The 22,735-nt window shown below is 34.8% G+C and overlaps 1 protein-coding gene across 18 annotated transcripts in view; it reads right to left on the bottom strand.

Moving 5' to 3' along the window:
• VPS13B (vacuolar protein sorting 13 homolog B) overlaps nt 1-22,735 on the bottom strand; it is a 718,401-nt gene that overhangs the window by 549,141 nt on the left and 146,525 nt on the right. The window contains exon 18 of one of the 18 annotated variants that reach the window (XM_077846724.1): nt 10,175-11,879. The exons of the other annotated variants lie outside the window; for them this stretch is intronic. Within the exon in view, the coding sequence (XP_077702850.1) occupies nt 11,818-11,879 (62 nt within the window). The 3' untranslated portion in view covers nt 10,175-11,817. Of the gene's footprint in view, nt 1-10,174; nt 11,880-22,735 lie in introns of those variants that run through there. 18 annotated transcript variants of the gene reach the window in all.

The raw sequence follows: 22,735 nt of genomic DNA, 5'->3' as shown, positions 1-22,735 counted from the left end.
GAATTGGAATACTCCAGGCAATTAAAAAAAAAAAAAAAAAACGAGTCACGAGCCTAAGGGAAGAGCAAAGACTATGTCCAGGAGCCAGGAGCTATTACAGAAGCTCAGTGGGAGCGGAACCTATTGGGTAATAGGAGTGAGAGTAATAGGACATGAAGCTGGAGAAATGGGGATCATGAATAGTTTTGTAATGGATGTGGGCCATTCCTAAGTTAGAAAACAACCACTTAATGCACATATTGTAGTCAAGTAACTATAGTATATAGCTCACTGTCCAAAAAAATCTTTTATACTTTTTCTGTTTCAATCAGGACTTGTTATTAAATATTTATTTATTCACTTCTCTTTGCTCACTTGCAATACATTTTCATGACCTGTTGTCCTGTTTTCTAATCTATTATCCTGATCACTTGACCCCACCAATTTCACAAACAGCCTCAATTGTTACCTTTGCATTGGCAACACATTAAAATATAATGATAATAGAATATTATAGTTATAATCCTCAATTTTCATAGCAATTTTTGAAGTTCTTATCAAATAATCTAAAAAGGATTTGTAAAAGCAAACACTATACATTTGTGGAGAGAAAAATACCATCAGTATCTCATTTACTCCAAAAGTTTAAAATATGGTTATAGAACTAGTTTTTTTATAACTGCTCTAATGTCCACAGCATTATGAAATAGCAAGTTTCCAGAAATCTCTACAGATAGGAAATACCATCCATTTTTTCCTTCATTCTCCACTTGCCTTCATTAGCAGTTTTACTGGGTGAATGTAATAGGTCATTGTTGACTATACCTAGAAACAAATCCTTCTAATTTATCTGCTCTCTGCTTCAGCAAAAATAGTAAAAATCATTACTGTTTCATACTTAAGTCATTATGAACAGATTTTTAAAATTCCAATGAATTGATATCAACAAATGAACTATATATTAGAGTCACCATTAAAGAAAAATCCTGAGAACTGTTTACCATACCTTTGATAATGCCTCTATGACACATTTGGTCAATTAAAGTACATGAAAAACAGTAGTGTGTTTTGAAGCATCACCCAGTAAATGCTACTGTGGTTTACCATGAGTGGTATGCACACCATATTATACCACAGTTAATTAAAGTAGTTCTTGTATTGTTAAAATGTGTTCCGTATTATTTATTTGGATACTACGCAATTGCTTTTAAACTTTTAAGATGTCTACCTCCCACTCACAGTAAACACTATTCTTTGTCATCCATTAGTAATAGAATCAATAAGTGATATGCATAGTGTTCTAGTGTAGCAAAAATGAAAAAGCAAAATTTTGTTTTATTTATATATCACCCTCTATTTCACAGTAGTTTTAATAATTATCTTACCAAGTAACTGAGAGTAAATATTATATGCACTGACCTAAAGGGAAAATGAAATAACACACAGAACATGTTTTATGATAGTATTCTTTGTGTATAAATTGTATTAAAAGGTATTTTAATGTTTTTTTTCTAATGTGGATTTAATGTAATGCATTATTTAGTTGAGAAGGAAAGGATTTGGCAATGGTTCTGATTGCACAGATCAAATTTTGATTGAAACTTCTAAGAAATCCTTCAAATGTATATATAGCATGCAATCTATTAATTGTTAATTAAAATAGAAACTAGTCTGAAGAAAATTATAATGAAATGCAATATTTTGATTTTAAAAGCTCCTTCTTCTAAAATTACCCAACATCCTGTATATTACAGCAATTGAATATGTTAGCCATAAGAAGGAAAAAGAAAAACACAGCATACTATTTAGCTGTGACCAAAGCCAAGTAGTATCATAAGAAAATACATTTCTGGAACATAAGAGTAAATATAAATTCTAATAAAAAAAGTAACTATTGTTATAAATTTTTATTGAGCATTTTAAGAGCTGACATAATTTGGCAGTAAAATACACATTCTCTCACCTTCTGTCAGCTGTTATTTCTGTAGTCTCTACACACTTGCAATACTCAATATAGGTTCAATTTCAAATGAAGTAGATACTTACTGATCAGTAAATGATTACTGATCATTTGATTTATCTCTCCTCAATCATTCTGATTTCTGACTTTAATTCAACTTTATAAGACATATGGAATTCCTAAATAGGAATTCATAACTTATCTTTAGAGATTGATTGCTTAATTAATTAGAAAATGAATGAAAATCAATACAACTATCAATATCTTTACCTTATTACTGAACTTTTAAAATACTACTTTTCTGCATAAAATTAAGTTTTCACAAGTATTGGTCCTTTTAGTATTTTACTCTTGTAATAATATTTATACAAGTCACTGACAGAATTTCAACATATAAAATCTAAGAGAAAATGCTCATTCTTAGTTACATAGAGAATGCTCACCTATAATTGAGAGTGAAAATTGTGACAATAATACATCTAAGTGACATGCCTCATTTATTTTACTGATGTTGTTAGGCTATTACATACAATGGTAAGTATTTTCTCACACAAATTCAAGAATGCCATAAATGACACTGAAGTAGCTATTCTGCTGCTCAATCTTTTAAAGACTGAAATCAGAGCTAAAGCCAACGAGCAGATTTTAGATGAATACCCAAGCTGAATCTGTACTTGCATATATCCCTAACAAAGCAATAATCACATTTTAAGGTAACGGTAAAAATAGCAACAATTTTCATTTCTAGAACAGTCATGTTATGCCAGACATTCTATATTATTTCACTTACTTCTTACTATAAGCTTATAAAGCAGTACCACTGGTCTTTCTCAGTTTACAGAGAAAGAAACTGAGTTTTAAAGAGATAAAGAGATTTGCCTAAGTCACATGATTAATAAATGGTTATCTATTCCTAAACAAGATTCAAACTAGCACTGACAAGACACTTGGCAAAACTAGAGCTTTATTTCCAATAAACAATGTAAGTCTTAAATAAGAGTTACAGATACCTAAAATCATTCTCAATTAGGCAAGTTAATGTAAGGGTGGAGATGGGAGTCCTAAAAATTCTTAGGGGAGAAAAGCAAACTTCTGATCCCAAGAAAAATAAGAACAGCTCTGGAAGCCAGCAATGTGCAGGTTTCTGCTATATGCAAGAAACCTGGGATCTTTAAATTTTGTCCTATACAACACCAGAGAGTTGTATGGATCCAGTGAGGGACTAGTTAAACTATAAAAATTAGCAACACATTCTCATGAAGAGTTTCAAATGCCTAAATAAAATTTCTACAAAGAAGTTTACTTGCCTTTTTCAGAACTAAGGCCAAAAATAAACAAGTTCTATATATTCAACTAAAAAATAAAATATGAAAAAAATAAAAAAATAAAAAAAAATAAAATATGGCTCTTGGGGATCCCTGGGTGGCTCAGTGGTTCAGCTCCTGCCTTTGGCCCGGGGCGTGATCCTGGAGTCCCGGGATCGAGTCACGTGTCGGGCTCCCTGCATGGAGCCTGCTTCTCCCTATGCCTGTGTCTCTGCCTCTCTCTCTCTCTCTCTATCATGAATAAATAATATAAAAATAAATTAATTAATTAATTAAATATGGCTCTTGTAATTGATTAACAGTTACTTAAAAACAAAAGAAATTAATGAGTTACTACAGAAATATGCAAAATGGGTAAAAGAAATAGATACACTACTCTGTAGATATACTATTGCCAACAATACAGAATTCTCCAAGTGACTACATAGTGTAAGTCAGAAGTCAAGACATATTTGCATTATGACTACTGAATGTGGGATTTGATAAGTAGGAGTAACCTTTCAAACCATAAGTCAAATTGTCTCACTCCTTTAGTTAAAATCCTCCAGTAACCTCTCATTGCAATAGAATAAACTCTGAAATCCTTACTGTGGTTTTTTGCAAGGCTCTGGTGGCTCTGACCAAATTCTCTAGCCTCATCTCCCTCCTTTCCTTTTCTCCATAGTGGCCTTTCTTTCTCTCCATTTTGCCAAGCTGTTGCCCATAACAGAGTTCTTAGGCTGGATGTCCTTGTTTGGACTATCCTACCACCAGATCTTGGCCCTACATAAGAATAGGGACATTATCTGCATTACTTTATATCATCCACGTTCAGCACTACTCCTAGCACAGAGGAAGTATCTGATATTTACTGACTGACCAAATGAATGAATGATTGTCATCATCCCAAGGTCCATCCTATCCAGGTTTCTTGTGACAACAAAGATGTGCCCCCATGGATCAGATTTCAACAAAGGACACACTGCCTAGCTGCAAGGAGTGTGATAGCTGACAGCCTCCAGGTGTTAGCTTCATTAGCTTTTGCCTCACCTTTCCAGTCAGACATATTTCTCTCCGGGAAGTCCATAGCCATCATCTGAGAAATGGTGGTAAAAGGGTCTAGTCATTTCCACGCAATGCAGGAGTCCTCCAACCTTGTTACAAAGGTCTCTGTTGGGTTGGAGGGGACTTGATCAAGTCAGCATCACAATGTGACAACTGCTTCTGACCAATCCTGATACCACTCTTTTCTTTCCACAGGTATTCTTCCCCAGTAAACTCTCACCAATCCTAACTCCATCTCAGTGTCTACTTCCTGGAGAACCTGACCAGCACTGTTTCCATTTCAAAACTCACTCCGTATGCCTATAAATTAAAATGGCATGTTTAACAATGCACAGAGCTTTCATATCAAGTATCTGATGAAATACTTAATCACCACCTCCACTCTCTACTGCATTCACACACCCTCCCTCTCTCAAACTCCTAACAGAAGCACAGGGCACTTAGATGATTACTTTATTTATATATAATTCTTAATTCAAATGTTACCTCCTCTAGGAAGCCTTCAAATATCATCAACTGCTCTTTTTCTGTGGCTCCCTTTTGAACATCTAGCAGTACCTATCAAACTATTCTGATGTGCTTCTATGTCTGTTTCTCTATTAAGGATGGAGTTCCTTCGATATATGCCTGCCTCATACTAATAACCCCTGCACCTTACAAGGCAGGTAGTTCAAGTGGGATGTTCTATAAATTTCTTGATGACAAAAGAAAATGAACTAAAATTTTTTGGAAACCTTTAAAAGCATGTGATTTTACATAGTTTTATTTGTAAGGTTAAATAACTAGTCAGAACATTCAAGCCCCAAACATTTGTACACTGTAATCTAAAAATAAAATAACTTTATTCTTCTTAGTGAATAAACTTTGTCAAAATTTAAAGTTACTATTCAGTTTAGAGGCCTAGTTATTTTGAACTTTTTAGAACATTTCCTTAAAAATAATATATTAGTTACCAAGGAAAAATGAAGCACTGCTTTTTACAACTCATTAAATTTCTTTTCAACTTCATATAACCTGTCAGTTCTCAATTATACCCTCCTGGGACAACATCAGGCCAAATATTCCTAGCATATAAGGATAAAATTAAACTATGAAAAATGTACATACACAAAAATAAAGTATCTAGCAAAAAAGCATTTTATGAATTAGAAATTTTAATTTTGAGAATTGTTTTGCAGCAATAGTTAAGCTTCAGTAATTTTTTTTAATTCAGTGAGTTAAAATGAGCAAACAGCGTTATTCCTACACATAGTAACCACAGAATAGGTGAACAGTTTTTAAATCCTAGTATTTTAAAGGAAGGCTAAGCCTCCCATAGGAAATAAAAGTGGAAATGAGTCCAACAGAGAAAATGGCTTGGTTCCACACCCTTAAAATTCCCTACAGCAATGCATCAAAAAATAAAATAAAATAAAATAAAATAAAATAAAATAAAATAAAATAAAATAAGCCCCCAGAGTCTGGGTCAGCAGCATAGTGTTACAACTTAAGCATTGGGTCATCAGTGGCAATGGTAGGTTGATTAAGGGTTTAGGTAATATATTTACTTACTGTAGTAAGGAGCTGTGTAACAGTACTGCCAACAGTACAAAGAGTTCTTGTGTGGATATCATGTACAAAGAAATACTATAGCCATCTGCTTATATTTTAATATTGAAATATGAAACATCAGAATACTTTAATAAACAGATAAACTATATTGTAAATACTAATAATTCAACTTGTTAAAAAATTAAATTGAGCTTCTCCAGCAATCTATTAATTATATTTTCCAAGAAAAAACATTTAATTTTTATTACTCATTAAAATCTGATCCAAATTGAAATAATCTTCTAATATAGGGAATAAAAGCAAAAATACAATGGTAACATGGAAAAAGGCAATTTTTCACTTAATAAAGTTACTCTCAAATATAAACAAAGTTTATTAAACTTATGGCATGAATACATTAAGTTTAACACTGATTTGTCTGCATATTTTATAGGCCAACTCCAATTAGTGGAATAACTGTTATAAATTACATTATAAATATATTTCCATTCTCCTGGTAAACCTATTTTGCATTTAACCAAGAAAAGAATCAGAGCACAAAGAGTGGCATACTATGTTTGTGACATATATATGTTTACTTAATGCAAAAATTAATGACGGTCAGTTTAAGGATCTATTTCCTTAAAAAGTAGAAGTGTTATAACAATACCAATAATTTTGATTTCTGAAAGTTGCTATAAGTAACCTATAACATGTATTTTGAGCAAGATTAATACTAAGAATCAAAGGATGATAACCAAGAATCATAAAAAGTGTCCCAGGGGCGCCTGGATAGCTCAGCGGTTTAGTGCCTGCCTTCAGCCCAAGGTGTGATCCTAGGGTCCCAGGATCGAGTGGTCCCACATCAGGCTCCCTGCAAGGAGCCTGCTTCTCCCTCTGCCTGTGTCTCTGTCTCTCTTTCTCTATGTCTCCCATGAATAAATTTTAAAAATCTTTAAAAAAAAAAATTTTAATTTAAAAAAAATAAAAAGTGTCCCTATCATGATTCAGTATTTTTCTTAGGATTATTTTTGCAGGAAAATAACTTTTAAAAATACTAATATGCATGGAGATGCAAAATACTTTACCTAAAAAGCAACTATCAATTATCTAAAATCCAGGTGCTAATGTATCCCCAAAATATTAACTTGGTAGTATACTATTTAATAGCCCAATTAAAAAGAATATTTTTGAAACATATACTATATTTGGCATTGTGGTAGACAGCATACACAGGAATATGAAAGAAGTACACCTAACTCAAACTAAGGTATATGAAGCTTCAGTTAAGTCTTAAAGAAAAAGCAGTTAAGCAGACAAAAGGAAGAAATGATTATGAGGGTAGGAAAACTGTTCCAGGCAGATGCAACACCATGGGCAACAATAAAGGATAGGAGGTTATGTGTGCTTGGACAGACAATATTTCAAAATAGCAAAAGAAAAGGGCTTCAAGAACATGTCCAGAGAAGAGTCCAAGAGATCATGAAAGGATCTTGTACTGACTTGCAACGAAGTTCCAATTTTATGGTGAACACAAATGGGAAACCACTTAAGGACATAATCAGAATTCTATTTTATAACAATCAAAAACTGCAATGGAGAGAAAGAACTGGAAAAGAACAAGAAAGGACTGAGAGATCACTTGGTAAGATCCCAGTTGGAAATAAGACATGGTAACACAAAGTAGATAATTTTTACTACTAAAAACTAAATTTCCAGGCAGCCCAGGTGGCTCAGTGGTTTAGCGCCACCTTCAGCCCAGGGGCTCATCCTGGAGACCCAGGATCCAGTCCTGCATCAGGCTCCCTGCATGGAGCCTGCTTCTCCCTCTGCCTATGTCTCTGCCTCTCTCTCTCTGTGTCTCTCATGAATAAATAAAATCTTTAAAAAAAAAAGTATCCAACATATTACTTAAAATCATCTCTAATAACAAAAGTGGTATAGCCCCGATAATGAATATTTAATAGTCAGACTTTTGTAAAGAAAGCATTTTTTTATTTTATTCTTTTTTTAATTTAAATTCAATTTAGTTAACATATAATGTATTATTAGTTTCAGGGTTAGAATTTAGTGATTCATCAGTGACATATAACACTAGGCACTCATTCCATCAAGAGCCCTCCTTAATGCCCATCATCAACATACCCTATCCCTCTACCTACTTCCCCTCCAGCAACCCTCAGTTTGTTTCCTAGAGTTAAGAATCTCTTATGATCTGCCTCCCTCTGTTTTTGTCTTTTTCCTTCCCTCCCCCTATGTTCATCTGTTTTGTTTCTTAAATTACATGTATAAGTGAAATCATATGGTATTTATCTTTCTCTGACCATTTCCCTTAGCATAATATCCTCTAATTCCATCCATGCCATTGCAAATGGCAAGATTTCCTTCTTTTTAATGGCCAAGTAATATTCCATCGTATATATGTGCCATATCTTCTTTATCCATTCATCTGTCAATAGATATCTGGGCTCTTTCCATAGTTTGGCTAATGTGGATACTGCTGTTACAAACATTGGGACGAGGGGCCCCTTCAAATCATTATGTTTGTATCCCTTGGATAAACAGAGGTCAGATTTAAGAGACAGAACTGACAGAACATAATGATTCCTAAGTTTTCTACATAAGACAACAGGTAAATGGTGATACCATTAGTTATGTGAGAAAGGAAAAATTAAATTTCAACTTAAATATAGTGAGTTTTAGATACCTTAGCACATGCAAATGAATTTCTCAGTTTTAGGAAAAACAACTGGTCCAGAGAATTCAATGAAGCAGTTGTCAGTGTATAAGTGGTAGCTGAAGCCACACAGGAGGAAGAGTTTATTCCAAGTACTTCATCAAAGTCAAATATAAAAGACAAAGGAGAGGAGCCCACAAATCAAGAAGAGAGTTCTGTGTCAAATATGGAGTTAAGGAAGATAAAAACTACAAAATATACACTGGATTCAGCATCAAAGCTAAGTGGAAAAGCAACCTGTACATCATTCTAAGTTATTTCTCTGTGAAGGAAAAGAGGAAGATGGGATCCCTGGGTGGTGCAGCGGTTTAGTGCCTGCCTTTGGCCCAGGGCGCGATCCTGGAGACCTGGGATCGAGTCCCACGTCGGGCTCCCAGTGCATGGAGCATCCTTCTCCCTCTGCCTGTGTCTCTGCCTCTCTCTCTCTCTCTCTCTGTGTGACTATCATAAATAAATAAAAAATATTAATAAAAAAAAAAAAGAAAAGAGGAAGATAAATGAGAAGCTGAAGGGAACTTAGAATCTAAGGAAATTCTCTTTGTACACTTTTCACAATGGGAGAGAGCAAAGTATGTGACCACCAAAAAGAAAAAAGTTTTAATGTAATGTAATAAAAGAAAAACAACATAAAATGGTATATTCATAATACAGAATGATGTGAAACTTTATGTATAAGGACATGGGTTAGAAGGGAACATGGAAAATTAAAAACTCATGTTATTTTTGTGGTATTTTTTTCCTTTTATGATTTTCTTTAATGTTGCCCTATGCTTTCACAATATAAAAATAAGTAAAAAGAAAATAACTACTATATGTCTCTTCACCAAATTCCATAATATTAAAATATTTAGTGATGGATTGCCTTATGATTAATAATCTAATGAAAAATAGATTAATGATCCAATCCTAATTTTCTAATAATCATCTAAACCTAATCCTAAAATGTGCCTTCCTTAAAGCGATCAGGTTGTTTCAAAACATCCCAGCTCTATAAGACTTCCATGTCTCACTAAACTTGGAAAATATGAGGCAAATGACATATTAACTTGAACAATCATAAAAATGCTTAGAAAGTAAAAGGCTCATTTAATGAAAAAAAAACTTAGAAATGTTTCCATATGTTTCTATGAAGTATTCTCTCCCCACTAAATGAACACATTCAAGATTTTGTTTCTGGCTTTGTTTCAGAAAAAAACCCATCTGCATAGTACAGCACTTACAAGTACATCTCAGTCATGCAATAGTAATGTCACAGCTCATATATCAAATAAAAATCACATTCAGGCCCACACAACCTCACAGACCCAAAATCTTCCTTTCTAATAAGAGTACTCCTGAGAGAGCTTTCACTGCACCTCACTGCTGCTGCTGTCACATGACTTTGTTAGAACTTAAATCCTGAAACTAAAATATCAAACAGTTTGGAGTACACTTGTAAAGGACGTGAAAAACCAACTTTCTCTAGGTATAAATTATGAATATTTCCTTCTTCTACAAAAACAGGTACCAAAGTGGTGGAAAAAAAACCCAAAACATTAACCATTAACGATGGTATGCTTCACCATACTTTCTTAAATTAAGCATATTTCATTATATCAAAGACATGATAAAATAATAATGCTTCGTGTAATACTTAAAATACTTTGACACAGTTTGAAGCCATGTCTATTTAATCCTATATATATGTACATGAAAATATATTCATCATATATTAGAAATATTCACTTATCTAGAGCAGTGTTCGCAAATTTTATAGAGTTGTGTAACTAACATTATTGCTACACTATCCATGTATCGTTCATGCTCTTATTTATCTAATAAAGATTCAGTGGTATTTCACAGGGACTAAGAGCTTGGACACTGTCAAAACACATGTCGTGATATTACAGCTCTGCCACTTACTAGATCTATACCCAAGAACAAGACCGTTTATCTCTCTGTGCTTGGGTTTCTCATCTGTATAATGAGGAGAATAATAGTACCTTCTTCTCAAAACCATTGTGAGGACTAAAAGACCCAATAGATACCAAGTACTTAGAAGAGTGTCTGGCAAATGGCAGGCCAGTAATTATCTAATACAATTTATTCTTTAAATTTATCTACAATTTTTTACTTGTATTCATGATAAATTTATTTCATGAGCAAACTCTTACTCCATTATCTTAAGCAATAGTATCTGAAACCAAAGTATAATATGTGGGATATATTTTTTTCCCAACAGAGTAGAATAATTTTTACAATTAAAAACAAAGTTTCTAACATACTACTTAAAATCATCTCCAGTAACAAAAGTGGTATGGCATCAATTATGAATACTTAATAATTACATTAGAGCTACCTTTTGAAGTACACATTTAAAAACTATGTGTCTCAAAATAAATTTTTTAATCCATTCAAGAGGAAATAGAAACATTTAAGTAACTAACATCCTATGATAAATACATTGCTGGATGTCACAAGAACAGTAAACAGTGTTTTCTGTAGGGAAAGGGCATTAGAAAACAAAAAATTCAATGTCATTCAATGAGTAACTGTCACCCTGGTCGATTCCAGTTTTAGGGCTTAAAAATCCCACTGGTTCTGGAGCACCTGAGTGGCTCACTTGGTTAAGCATGAGACTTAATTTCAGCTTAGGTCGTGATCTCAGAGTAGTGAGATAGAGCCCCATTCTCAATGGAGAGTCAGCTGGAGATTCTCTCCTTCTTTCTCTTCCTCTGCCCCTCCCCCTGCTCATGTGTGTGTGTGTGCTCATTCTCTTTCTCTCTAAAATAAGTCTTTAAAAAAAAATCCCATTGGTTCTTCTATCAAACAAAATTCCTCTTAGTTTTAGTTCCTTTCCTTTACTGAATTAGAAAATCCCATTACCCTTCATAAAATCGGGAAATAATCCAGCATATATTTTACTGTTTGTGTCAATAACATTAATAATACTAGCCTCCAGTTATTAAGCCAGGCACTGTGATGAATGCAATTTATCACTACAAACCATTAAAAATGTATTATTATCCATATTTTACAATAAAGAAACTGAAACTTGAAGAATCTAAGTAACATGCCTAAGGATCCCACAATTACTAAATGGCAATGTGGAGGAAGGGGCAACCTGGGAGAAAAACTTTAATTATAAGGTCCTGACTATATCAGACAGCCAAGAATTGTCCTTCAAAGTGATCATAAGCTAACTACATCGCTGCTTCATTAATCAAAACATTTTTGGTACTTCTCACGGCTATATTTATGGTCTACATGTCATTCTTTCCAATTGTCCCAGTGATGACAAATCTTGGCCATTTTAGAGGTGAATCTGAATATTTGAAAGAAAGAAATACTATTTAGAATAAGGTAAGTGACAGTGGATCTCAACAAATCTTTATATTCTAACAGCATGATTTTAGACATATACGTAAAATTACATTTTGTTTCTTTGACACTCAATCTTAAAAGAAAAAGAAATGTGTATTTAAAACTAAGGTACTAATTTCCTATCTGCTAAATTGGCTGCAGAAACTATTTAAAGAAGTTTTTTAAATCTGTGAACATAGCAATGTCTAGATTGGAAAGTACTGGCCAAAAGAATTACTTAGAAAAGCAAGAATTACTAGGATTCATAAGTTTTAATTTCAGTATAAAAGGATAAGCTTCAAAGACATGTCTTTTAGAGGATAGCCATTAAAGATTCTCCCTGGCTTTAAAAAGCTAATATTTTTATCATTTTAGAATTTTCTTCATTTTTGTCTTCATATATAGCTTATATAAAACCTGTTCATTATTTTTAAGAGTATTTTCTGGGATCCCTGGGTGGCGCAGCAGTTTGGCGCCTGCCTTTGGCCCAGGGCGTGATCCTGGAGACCCGGGATCGAATCCCACGTCGGGCTCCCGGTGCATGGAGCCTGCTTCTCCCTCTGCCTGTGTCTCTGCGTCTCTCTCTCTCTTTCTCTCTCTCTTTGTGACTACCATAAATAAAAATTTATATATAAAAAAAGAGTATTTTCTAATGTGTGATCAGCAATACTGCTCAAAACTCTGACTAGTAAAGAGTAAAATTAGGAAGAGTTTCTCAGTTCTTCTGGTGAATCTTTTGATTTGGAATAAATCCAACATCATGTTACCTCTTTCACCAATGTACTGACTCATGTTCAAGCTACAGATTCATATACCATAGGTGTCCAATATAACCTATAACTTTTCTGTCCCAATCAAATCTTACTAATTTTATTAGTTTAATCCAAAGTGTATTTTAATCTTTTATGCTTCTTCTTAGACTTAGAGATTCACATTTACAGGAATAACAACTCCAACCAACTGAGAAGTAATACCTAGTTTAATGTGCATGTATTTTTCATTCTTTCCATCATGACAACAATATAAATAAATAGAAATGAGTCTAGGTGAAATACCAATTAATATATCTCTGGTAAAGATTCCAAACCATCAGTTATTATACTTTGTATAATACAATTATATGTATTTCTTAGGACTCATACTGACCAGAAACAGAAATCCAACTAGCTTAAACAAAACACTGGGATTAATTCGTTTACAGAATACAAAGAAGGATTGAAAACCCAGTGATGACAAGGAAAAGACCAGACCTCAAAACCACCAGTACCAGAGTCTCAAATGACTTCAGAACTGTTTCCTTATCGCTTTATTTTTTTTTAAAGATTTTATTTATTTATTTGAGAGAGAAAGAAAGCATGCAAGAGCAGGTCCGGAGGGATACAGAGAGTGTATTCATTTTTTCCAGTCTGGAAAAGCAGACTCCCCGCTGAGCAGGGAGCCCAATGTGGGGGCTTGATTCCAGGACTCTGGGATCATGACCTGAACCAAAGGCAGTAGCTTGACTGACTGAGCCACCCAGGCGCCTCTCCTTATCACTACATCACTTTCTCTGCAGACTTCACTTCTCACTATAGTAAGAAACAAACAATGGTAATTCCTAATCTCTACATTTTATGTCTTCTGCCAAAGGAAAAAACTAACCTCATTTTTTCTGGTTCCAAGTTCAAAAACCCCAGGGAAGAATTCTGACTGGCCCAATTTGGGACTTGTGGACTTTTAACTTAAGGTAGGCACCATTACTGCCTCAGCTTGGATAAGGTACTTAACTCTAGTCAAATAGATAAAGCAAACTAAAGAACATACCAGGTGTGGCCACAACATTTTGAATTTATGTGAAAAAGCAGCAGCTTCCCCCAAGGGGAACCTTAACCTCTACTCTACCTCTTGAAGCAAAGCCATAGGCTTAATGAGGCATGTGATACATAGAGGTTCCCCAAAATGCCAGATTCAGTAAGGACTCAACTAAACAAACATAATGGTGTCCACTGTGCTACTATAGCTATTCAACTCTATATTCAACTATAGCTATTCAGCTCTTTCAAGGTGTAAACCAGATCAATGAGCAGAATTCAAGGCCATTCACATAATTTTGCCCAATGGTACCTTGAAAAATCTTGTTTTAATTTACTGACCCTTGTTGTCATTGGCCGACCTGTTTGGTCAGCCCCCAGAAAACTACAAACTGGCAGATTAAAGTCTAAAGATTAGGTGTCACAAAATACAAAAGAAAGAGAGTTGAGGGGCACCTGAGTGGCTTAGTCTGTCAGGTCCTGGGATTCAGCCCTGGATAGGGCTCCCTTGCTCAGCAGGGAGTCTGCGTCTTCCTTTCCCTTCTCCATTCATGCTTGTTTCTCTTTCTCAAATAAATAAAGGCTTAAGAAAAAAAAAAGTATAGAGAAAGAAACTACCGGAGGAACAAAAACTATAGGAAAAAAATCACAGCTGATCAAATCATCTGTGAATCTTTTCATGCCCACAGCAAGGGCCCTTTCTCGGAGACCAACCTGATTCAACCAGCACCACCGAGACTGCCCACATCTATCACTGCAGCAGATATGGCAAAACTTTCACCATCACATATTGCACATAAAGTAAAGAATTCTGTTTCCAATGCAGAGGTTACCACAGTATGGTCAACTCATGATTACCGGAAGTCACCCAATTTATAATGTGGTGGTTAAGGTCACATTGTACCATGCACTGTCACCCCATTTGTGTCCAGTGCATTTCTCCCAAACTCACTACTTCAGACCTTTAACATCTCACTCCCACTCACTCTGATCAGCTATCTCTGGCCACACCAGTTTGGTGTTCAAAACTAAGCTGCTTGCTACATATTTTTTGGCTTTTAGGACCATTTACCATCTAACAGTGGTATGCCTTCTCTTACAAAGAACAAGTCAAAAGTTGAATATTTGATGGACATTCTGTGCTCCCTACCTAATCCACAGGCATCTAAGATTGTCAAGCACTGGTATGGCCTCTTAATAAATCAACTCAAGAAGATTTCTGACTATTTTCCTCACCTTCTTTTGGTCCACATAATTCAGTAAAGTAGTATGGTCACCAAATGCAGCTATTCTAACAAAGGATACATCTCCTCCTGACTACCTCCCAAGGCAATGATCAGGAAAAAAGCAATTGGGATTATAAAAACCAAGAGTCCGCAAACATTACCTGGAAAGATCCAGAAAGTATTTTAGGCTTTGTGGGCTACATATGATCTCCGTCACATTCTTCTCCTCCTAGCCCAACTCTCTAAAATTACTTTTAAAAAACTGTTATTTTGTGGTATATACAAGGACAGGCCATAGACCAGCTGTGGCCTAGGAACCTTGTTTACAAACGTCTACTATACATCTATTTTGAAACCTCAGGATTTTATCCTGACCACTCCTGGGCAAGATGCATCCTACTTTCACCAAGAGCAGTCCTGAACAAGCCTAACTGGTATACCTTCCAGGTACCCATCAAGCCAAAGGAAACATAGCATTCAAGCTTAATTGTAGTCCTGTCACCTTGATTCTCTTATTGACCTGAAATGGTCCCAAATGAGGCAAAAATTTTGTAAAAAGGACTAGACAGTTAAAGTTTTTGTGAGTCAGATAATCTCATCTGAATACAAATTCAGCATGGCAGTACAAAAGCAGCCATAGACAATAAGTGAACAAAAGGACACAACCAGATTTTGCCCAAAACAAGCCTAGCTACTAGCAAGACTAGATTTCTTTCCTGGTTTGGGGGTTGGTTCTTTTTTGTGGGGGAGGGCACTAATAATAGTAATAGCTCTATTTTTTATCCCACAAGGATTTTCATAGAAAAGAAGCCAATTCATATACATTTTGTAATAGTAAGGTTCCTAAGCTTCATATTTGTGTTCTTTTCTATTCGGAGATTCAAATTAAGTTGCTAAGAATAAAGAACATAAAAATACCACATATGCTATATCTGAAAAGTATAAACTAAAAACTATATACACAATTTAATTCAAATAAAAAATGCATTATTAGGGGCACTGGCTGGCTCAATCAGAACATATGACTCTTGATCTCAGGGTTGTAAGTCCAAACCCCTGTTTGTAGAGATTACTTAAAAAAAAAAAAATTATTAAAGCCTAGCATGTGATAAATCACATGGCCAGAGATATGAAAGTATAGTACTTCATTTAATCCACCAAATCACCCTCAAAGGTACCATCTGATATGGAAATCAGATTCAAACATGCTTTGTCCTTGAGTATGTGGACAAAAGTTAATAATAATCATATACCTAAGAAAAAAGCTACTCTAAGGAATAAATGAATACACAGAAACCACTAAAAAAGCAATAAATGAATACACATAAACCAATATAAAAGTAATCACAGAGTAATCACTTATGTGTTAACTATTATTATTATTAAACAGGTATACATAGGTTACATTTTTATAAACCTGCCAAGTGATCCCTTATAACTGTTTTGAACATTTACTTAAATGATAAAAAACTAAATAGAAAATTCTGTGTCAATTTTGCTCCTAAACTAGTTCTAGTACAATATATTTTTTAAACAGTCAATCTGGGGCAGCCCAGGTGGCTCAGCAGTTTAGCACCGCTTTAGCCCAGGGCCTGATCCTGGAGATCTGGGATCAAGTCCCACGGTCAGGCTCCCTGCATTGAGCCTGCTTCTCCCTTTGCTTGTGTCTCTGCCTCTCTGTCTCTCTCTCTCTCTCTCTCTCTGTGTCTCTCATGAATAAATAAATAAAATCTTTAAAAAATAAAAAATAAAAATAAAAAGCCAATCTGCTATTTTTCAGTTACTTTTTCTTGACTACATTCAAAAATTTAAACTCTTAGGACCTCAAACTAAAGTAAAATATCAATGTCTCACTTTCTGAGCAAGTGCTAATAGAAATATAACATAAGCCATATACACAACTGAAAATTTTGTAGTAATAAGGTTAAAAAATTTAAAATAAGTGACATTAATTTCAATAAAACTTTATTTAACCAAATCTAAAATGTTATCATTTAATATTTAATCAATGCAAAAAAAAACTTTATGTTCTTTGATTTTACAGAAAATATTTTAATATAGTCTGTATGTTATAGCCATTTCAATTCAGATTACCCATGTGTCAAGACTCAGTAACCACATGTGGCTAGCAGCTACCATATTGCTGAGTTATTAAATACATAATTCTCAAATACGTTAAATTTTCATCATTTTATCCTTCCTCCTTCAGCATTCCCTTTTCCTCCTCAACCCCAATACTTAATTCATTTATTCATGTAATCTGTTAAGATGAGAATACATTCCTTTGGAAAAGGAGGGAGACGAGAAAATAATACATTTGGAAAGTAATCTGGGAACAGCTACCCTAAGAGATTTGGGGGCAGAGGGTAGTGAGGTACAGATAGATGAACTCTACATTGAAATACGAAGTATAAACAGGGATAAGGGATAAGCCAAGCCAAAAAACAGAGGGACACAACAGGCAAAGAGTACAACATGGTAGAAGCTCTGAATAGAAGACAGTGTGTATATTTCAAGAACAAAAGAGAATGAAGATCAATGTGGTAAAGCACAGTGAACAAGTCGCATGTGGTTTGCTACAACAGGCATTCAAATTTTCCCTCAGAGAGACATGAAAAAAATCTTAGAATAAAGGGATTAGTAACTGGCTATCTAAAACTCATTCTCCTTTCTTAGTTACTAACAGAACCCCAGTTTTGTTCAGGGAGGAACAAATCTAGCTAAAAATGCCTCCATAACTACAATACAAAGCAGATATTGTAAAGTGAAATATTGTTTTAAGAACAATACAGAAGAGATCTAATAATAGTAAGACTAAGGCTGCTATCCTTACAAAGGCCCACTTGGAAACTTGGCCGTTCACTGGTAGCATGTAGGAACTTGCCTTGCCTCCATTCTCTAAATTGATGAGTGGCCTACTGTGCTTAGTCTTTTGTACAGAAAATATGGCTTAAACTGAACACCTGCTTTGGAGTATGCTCAAGCATACCCCTCACAGGAAATAGCACATGTATCGATCTCTCCAAACTACTTCTTTTTCCCTTGTGATCTGACATGAGCCCTTACTACCTTGCTATATAATAAATCTTAATCATGAGTATAACTATATAGTGAGTCCTTTGAGTTCTTCTGGAGAATCCCCAAATGTAGGGTTTTGGAAACACCAGACAAAAATCCACATAGCAATTCTATTTTAACAATTTTTCACAAGTAACTTAAATTATACTCTTTTCTTACAATTATCTCCCATAATTTAATTATATCCTTTATTTTAAGTGGTTGACTTTGCTTACTCACTAATAAGGACATTTTCCTAGCTCCTAACCACTAACTATACTACAGATGGTGTCAAAGGTGAGGGAAAGAGAGGGAGTAATCTTAGAAATTGGTAGAATTTGTGAACTATTTCCATTCTGAATACTCATCAAAAAGAGCAGACATATAAACACTTATCTGTAGACATTCTCAAAGTAAATACTAGTTGCTGAGGATATAACAGGGGAGTAAATAAGATGTGGTGCCTATGCTCATGGAAACTGCCCTTTAAATTTTCTATTTAAAGAAAGATCCTCTCAAGAACTGACATTTGAGCAGAACTCTGAAGGATAAGCTAATATATATTAAGTAAGTGAAATAGAGGGAAAAGAACATTGCAGCAAGTTGGAATACCTTGAGAAAAGCCCTAAGAAAAAAGAAGCACAGCTCTTTTGAGAAGCTGAAAGGTTAATAGAGTACAGGGCCAGATTTGAATCTTTATCCTACAATAAACAGAAAGTCAAAAAGGAGTGATAAGATCACATCTGAAGTTTTCAAATTTCATTCCAATACATATTAGACAATGGATCAGGAGAAAAAGAAATTATAAAGTTGACCTCAAGTGTCAGAAATAAAGGTGAAAAGTGAATGTACCGTAAAAGTACTTAGAAAATAAATCTGGTATTTGGTGACTGAGGCACTATGGGTATGATTACACATAAGTAGTGAGCCATATCTGCCAAGTTCTGATCTAGACGATGGAGAAAAATGTACAAATTGAGATGAGTGATCAGAGGAGATACCTGTCCAATAAGAAACAATGAAATAAGTATCCTAGCAAGCAAATGTAATATAATCAGGTATTACCTTAATAAAAAAGCAGGGGACTGCCAGCAGATAGATGCCTTCAAATAGGTCTCGTAACAGAGGGGAGTACCACATCCAGAGGGCTAAAAGTAAAGAAAAGCCTCCAGAATCTATTGCAGTCTGGAAAGGTAAATTCATGAACTTTTTGGAGGGGGGGGGGGGGGTTGTTGTTGTTGCTAAAGATTCTGAGAGAGAGAGAGAGAGAGAGAGAGAGAGAGAACCAGAGTGGAGAGGAGGAGCAGAGGGAGAGGGACGAGCAGACTCTACACTGAATGCAGAGCCCAACACAGGGCTCGATCTCACAACCCTGAGATCATGACCTGGGCTGAATCAAGAGTCAGACACTCAACTGACTGAGCCACCCAGGTACCCATATCCAGAGTCTTTGATGGGACAGAAAATGTAGCTCAGGAGAACAAATAAGCATCCAGCAACTCAAATGGCAGTTTAACATGGCAACTTGGCCAACTCAAGTAGAAGTTCAAGCAGTAAGAGTTAAAGCACATAGTCAAAGCAGAATTAACAGCAAAGGTGAGCAGATACTCACCTGATTGTGTATTCTTTAAATCACTCTCAGATTAATGATAGTATCAAACTCAAGGCTGAAAAAAATGGAGAGATCAAGTGGTTCTAGCCATAAAGAGTAAGGTGGGTCTGGAATATCAAGTAGGCTCTAAGAATTACTAAAAAGTGACTACTACTTATGGGAAAAGATGTACAAAAGTAGGTCATTCAGGTAAGGAAGAAATGGTGAGTTCCACTTTCCAATTTACAACTAATATTAACCTAACACCACATGAAATTTTCAAGTGTTGTCTCTCATAGTCCATACAATTCTAATAAAACAGAGTAAAGCTATTTCTAATTACTTACTAAAAACTTTCTGTCAGAAGACTGTTATTTACTTTTGATATTAAAATCTGGAATAAATGTTATTATATTTGATAATTAAAACCATTGACTTATTATATTTCTTTTAACTGAATAGTTGCAATAAATTTTGAATCCAGTTATTATGACTGAGTAGTAACTGAAAGATACTTCATGTATCTAAATGTGATCTATTATAGCACACTAGATTTTGTCATTAACATTCAGTACAGAAGTAACAACATAAAATGTGTGTAATCAAACACTAAATACTGTATTTCCCAGGTAGACTGGAAGACCTCTGAAAAGAGGGTCCAAAACTAGTACTTACTAGGTACTATATGTCTGTTGAACTGAGCTGATATATTAATCACAAGGATACCACAGAGGAGAAAGTAACTCTGCTTGCATGAATCAAAAAAAGTATTTGCAGGGAAAATACTAATGCTAATACTAAATACTAAAACTAATGCTACATTTCAAATAGAAAAGAAGTAATCAATCAATATTTTTGTTTTGTTTAGCAAAGGCAAAAAGAAAATGTGAAAAGTGAGGTATGTGAGATTTGACTCAGTCAGAGGTGAGGAATGAAGCTGGGGAGGGCCCAGGTCTGAAAGGGCCATACCAATAAGTGTTTTAAGTTTATCCTGAGGGCAATAAGAAGCCACTGTCAGTTCTTGAATAAAAGAGTGATAGAGTCACTTGTGCCTTCTGGGTGCATAATTTAAAAAGGGTGAGCCCACAGGTGCTTGAATAGCCACAGTAAGGGAAGGGTAGCTAAGTCCTGTCTTGGCAGGAACATCATCTAAGAGATGAAGGGCTTCAGAGGAAGGCAAGTAAAAGAGCATGAAACCACCTCCTCAAGAGTCTTCCAACTGCAAAGCACTGGTTCCGCCCCAATCCCACCATCAGGATTTGCCATGGTCTTGTCCAGAAGCTCCACAGGACACAATGACAGCTACTCAATCTGCTCAGTATCTTATTGGACAAAGGCCCTAATACATGATTCATCAGGGCCTTCAAGCACAATCATTCCCATATCCTGAGATTCAGAATCCAGAGAAGGATCTGATTTTGCTGCTTCTATGCCATTCCTTCTTGAGTATGCCCAAACATTAGAATTTAACTATTTTTTCCACACAGGCAGACACACACACACTCCTGCCTCAGGCTATCATACTCACTGAAATGCCTCCCCTTAGCAATCTGTGTGCATGTGTATGTTTAAGGCTTTGTGCATCCACAGCTACTCCATCTGTCCATCATCCAACCACCCTCAACAAGACAGTTAAGTTCTGATCAGTCATGACCCATGATTCACAGCAAGGTTCTCAAACGCATTCAAAAAACTGAAGAGGAGGGAAAACATTACCAAATTCATTTACAAAGCCAGCATTACACCCTAATAAGCCAGATAAGGACACCACAAGGAAACTATGGTCAATATCCCAAATGAAAATAAATGCAAATATTCTCAAATATTCTCAATTATGAAGTAGCATATCAAAGTCCACAGTACATTAAAAAAAAAAATCATTCACCATGATCAAGTGAGCTGTACCCCAGGAATGCAAGGATGATTCAAAATATGCAATTCAATAAATATGACACATCACATTAATGCAATAAAAGAAAAACTCTTTTGATACATGAAAACCATTCTAACAAGTGTGAGATGATACTTTTGCTGTTTTGATTTGCATTTCCCTAATGATTAGTGAATTTGGCACCATTTCAATGTACTTGTTGGCCATTTGAATGTGTCTGTTTTGGAAAAATGGTTATTCAAGTCTTTTGCCCTTTTTTAAATTGGATTATTCATTTATCTCCTATTAAGTTGTAAGAGTTGTTCCTTATATATTTTTATTAACATTTGATGATGAGATAAACCAGACAAGCGATTTGCAATATTTCTTCCCATTCTATAGGTTACCTTTTCATTTTGTTGATCATTTCCTTTGCTGTGAAGAAGATTGATATAGTTCTACTTGTTTATTTTTGATTTTGTTGCTTGTGTCCTATCCAAAAAATTGTTGCCAAGACTTATGTCAAGGAGCTTTTTATCTTGTATGTTTTCTTCTAGGAGTTTTATGGTTTCAGGTCTTAAATTTAAGTCTTTAATCTATTTTGATTTAATTTTGTAAGTGGCATAAGATAGGGTCAAGTTTCATTCTTTTACCTGTGAATATCCAATTTTCCTAGCATCATTTATTGAAAAGACTATCTTTTTTCCATTGAGTGTTTATGGTTTCCTTATCAAATACTAGTTGACTGTATATGCATAGGTTTATTTCTCGGCTCAATTCTGTTCCATTGGTCGCTGTAGCTGTTTCTATGGCAATACGATACTGTTTTATATACTATAGCTTTATAATATAGCTTGAAATTAGGAAGTGTGATACTTCTGTCCTTATTCTTTTCTCAGGATTGTTTTGACTATTCGTGGTCTTTTGTGGTTCCATATAAATTTTAGGATTGCTTTTCTATTTCTGTTAAAAAAAAAAAAAAGTCATGAGAATTTTCATAGGGATTGCATTGGAGCCACAGAAGGCTTCAAATAGTATAGATATTTTAATAATAATATTAATTTTTCCAGTCCATATCATGGTATATCTTTCCTTTTTATTTATTTATTTTTTGTCTTCTATTTCCTTTGTCACTGTCTTACAGAAGCCACTCTCACCACTCCCATTCAAAATAGTACTAGAAGGTACAGCCTGAGCAATTAGGTAAAAGAAAGAAACAAAAGGCATCAGAACTGAACAGGAAGAAGTAAAACTATTTGCAGATGACATGATATTACATATGTT

This window comes from Canis aureus, chromosome 14, assembly GCF_053574225.1.
Source record: "Canis aureus isolate CA01 chromosome 14, VMU_Caureus_v.1.0, whole genome shotgun sequence".
Lineage (NCBI taxonomy): Eukaryota > Metazoa > Chordata > Mammalia > Carnivora > Canidae > Canis > Canis aureus.
This window is presented reverse-complemented; position numbering and strand designations above follow the sequence as displayed.